This window comes from Acyrthosiphon pisum, unplaced genomic scaffold (genome assembly GCF_005508785.2).
Source record: "Acyrthosiphon pisum isolate AL4f unplaced genomic scaffold, pea_aphid_22Mar2018_4r6ur Scaffold_6117;HRSCAF=6681, whole genome shotgun sequence".
Taxonomy (NCBI): Eukaryota; Metazoa; Arthropoda; class Insecta; order Hemiptera; family Aphididae; genus Acyrthosiphon; species Acyrthosiphon pisum.
The window spans coordinates 1-1,846 of NW_021775840.1; the positions used below are offsets into that span (position 1 = coordinate 1).

General features: G+C 32.0%; 1 protein-coding gene across 1 annotated transcript; it reads left to right on the forward strand.

Annotated features, from left to right (window-relative positions):
* The first annotated feature begins 414 nt into the window (after positions 1–414).
* On the forward strand, positions 415–1,554 carry LOC100574137 (beta-ureidopropionase). Its single transcript, XM_003248639.4, has 5 exons — positions 415–599; positions 661–755; positions 821–1,021; positions 1,091–1,215; positions 1,287–1,554. Exons 1-5 carry the CDS (start codon positions 431–433, stop codon positions 1,537–1,539), a joined length of 843 nt encoding a protein of 280 aa, XP_003248687.2. The 5' UTR covers positions 415–430; the 3' UTR covers positions 1,540–1,554.
* The last annotated feature ends 292 nt before the right edge of the window (positions 1,555–1,846 follow it).

Genomic DNA, 1,846 nt, shown 5'->3' on the forward strand with positions numbered 1-1,846 from the left:
GTGAAAATGTTCAATATATACCAAGTTATGGGCTGTTGTATTTTGACTAAGTGTTTAATTTCCCGACTATTATGAATATTCAATTGTGGTTTCCCAACAAAGTTCAAATTTCACTTAGACACTTTTTGCACGACGGCGACGATATATCAAATTCATATAATAATTATAAAATTATAATTAAGTAAGGAAATCAATTTTGTCAAAAACGAGTTTTGTGTAAAATTCCTGTTTTTCCATAATTCCATTTGATTTTTCCCAATAATTAAGTAAAGCGCTGTTAATTTTGTACTTTGAACCCATTAAAGTACCATTTAGGTCCACTTTCCTCCCAGAAAATTAAAGAACTTTGCTACAAAAACGATACAAAAATCACATCATTGTAAAATCAATGCATTTATCGGTACACTTATAAGTAAATAATTTGAAAACTATGAATTTTATAAGGATTGTAAGAGTTGGAGTTATTCAAAATCAAATTGTTCTTCCAACAACGGCTCCTTTAGTTGAGCAACGTAACGCAATTTATCAAAAGATAAGCAAAATAATATCCCTTGCAGCTGAAGCTAATGTGAATGTGTTATGCCTTCAAGAAGCGTGGCGTAAGATAGCCTATAAAAAGTTCATACATGTATATTTATTAATAAAATATAAATTTTTTAGCAATGCCCTTTGTGTTTTGTACACGAGAAAAATTTCCATGGTGCGAGTTTGCTGAATCAGCTGAAACAGGGCCGACAACTTTGTTTCTAAAAGACGTGAGTATTGCCTAACATAATAGCTCGTGCATTTAAAATTAAATAAGTCATATATTATTTAACAGATCTGCAAACAGTACAATATGGTTATCATATCACCAATTCTGGAACGTGATGAACAAGAAGTGATATGGAATACAGCTGTAGTCATAGATAACTTTGGCAAAGTAATTGGAAAACATAGAAAAAACCATATACCTCGAGTGGGTGATTTTAACGAGTCTACTTACTACATGGAAGGAAACACGGGACATCCCGTTTTTGAGGTATATAATTTCTAAAATTAGCATAGAAAATAAAAACAACAAAAACGCCCCAATAGTAGATTAATTTAGACAGCTTTTGGTCGAATTGCAATCAATATTTGTTATGGACGCCACCATCCACTGAATTGGTTGATGTTTGGGTTAAATGGGGCTGAAATTGTTTTCAACCCTTCAGCCACAATTGATGGTCTAAGGTAAACATGAGTACAATGCTTAATATAAAAAAAAATTCAAATTTATTATATTTTAATGTTACATATTGTAGTGAGACACTTTGGGGAATTGAGGCCAGAACAGCTGCAGTTGCCAATAGTTATTTTTCTTGTGCCATCAACAGAGTGGGTACAGAAATTTTCCCATCTGAGTTCACTAGCGGTGATGGTAAACCAGCACATAAAAATTTTGGCCATTTTTATGGATCAAGCTATATTACAGCTCCTGATGGTTCAAGAACTCCTGTAAGACATTTGTTTGAGAATCTACAATATAAAATTAACAATGAAATTGAATTGTTTTAACAAATATAATTTTATTATTGATAAGGTTTTTAACTTTCTTAACAATCTTCAACATAAACAAAATTTATTATATAGCTTAATGCTTAAATATAGATATAAATTTTTTTTTATATTTTTATTTGTTAATTGAAACGACCTCAAGGTCTTTGTCAATGCTTATCACAAGTGGGTAGTAGGGGGATCATGTGATCCATTTATCTATGTATATATCACTTTTTGCATGATGCTACCCTCTTCATAGGAGACATGTGTGGTCTTCACTCCTATTGGAATGGGACCTATTCACGCAATCGTACGACGACACGGA

What these genes read in the sequence shown, in the direction of transcription:
- LOC100574137 (XM_003248639.4), top strand. Translation starts at nt 431, where the DNA reads ATGAATTTTATAAGGATTGTAAGAGTTGGAGTTATTCAAAATCAAATT. An exon ending in CAACTTTGTTTCTAAAAGAC is followed by an intron (nt 756 to 820) that starts GTGAGTATTGCC and finishes ATTATTTAACAG; the next exon opens with ATCTGCAAACAGTACAATAT. An exon ending in CGGGACATCCCGTTTTTGAG is followed by an intron (nt 1,022 to 1,090) that starts GTATATAATTTC and finishes AGATTAATTTAG; the next exon opens with ACAGCTTTTGGTCGAATTGC.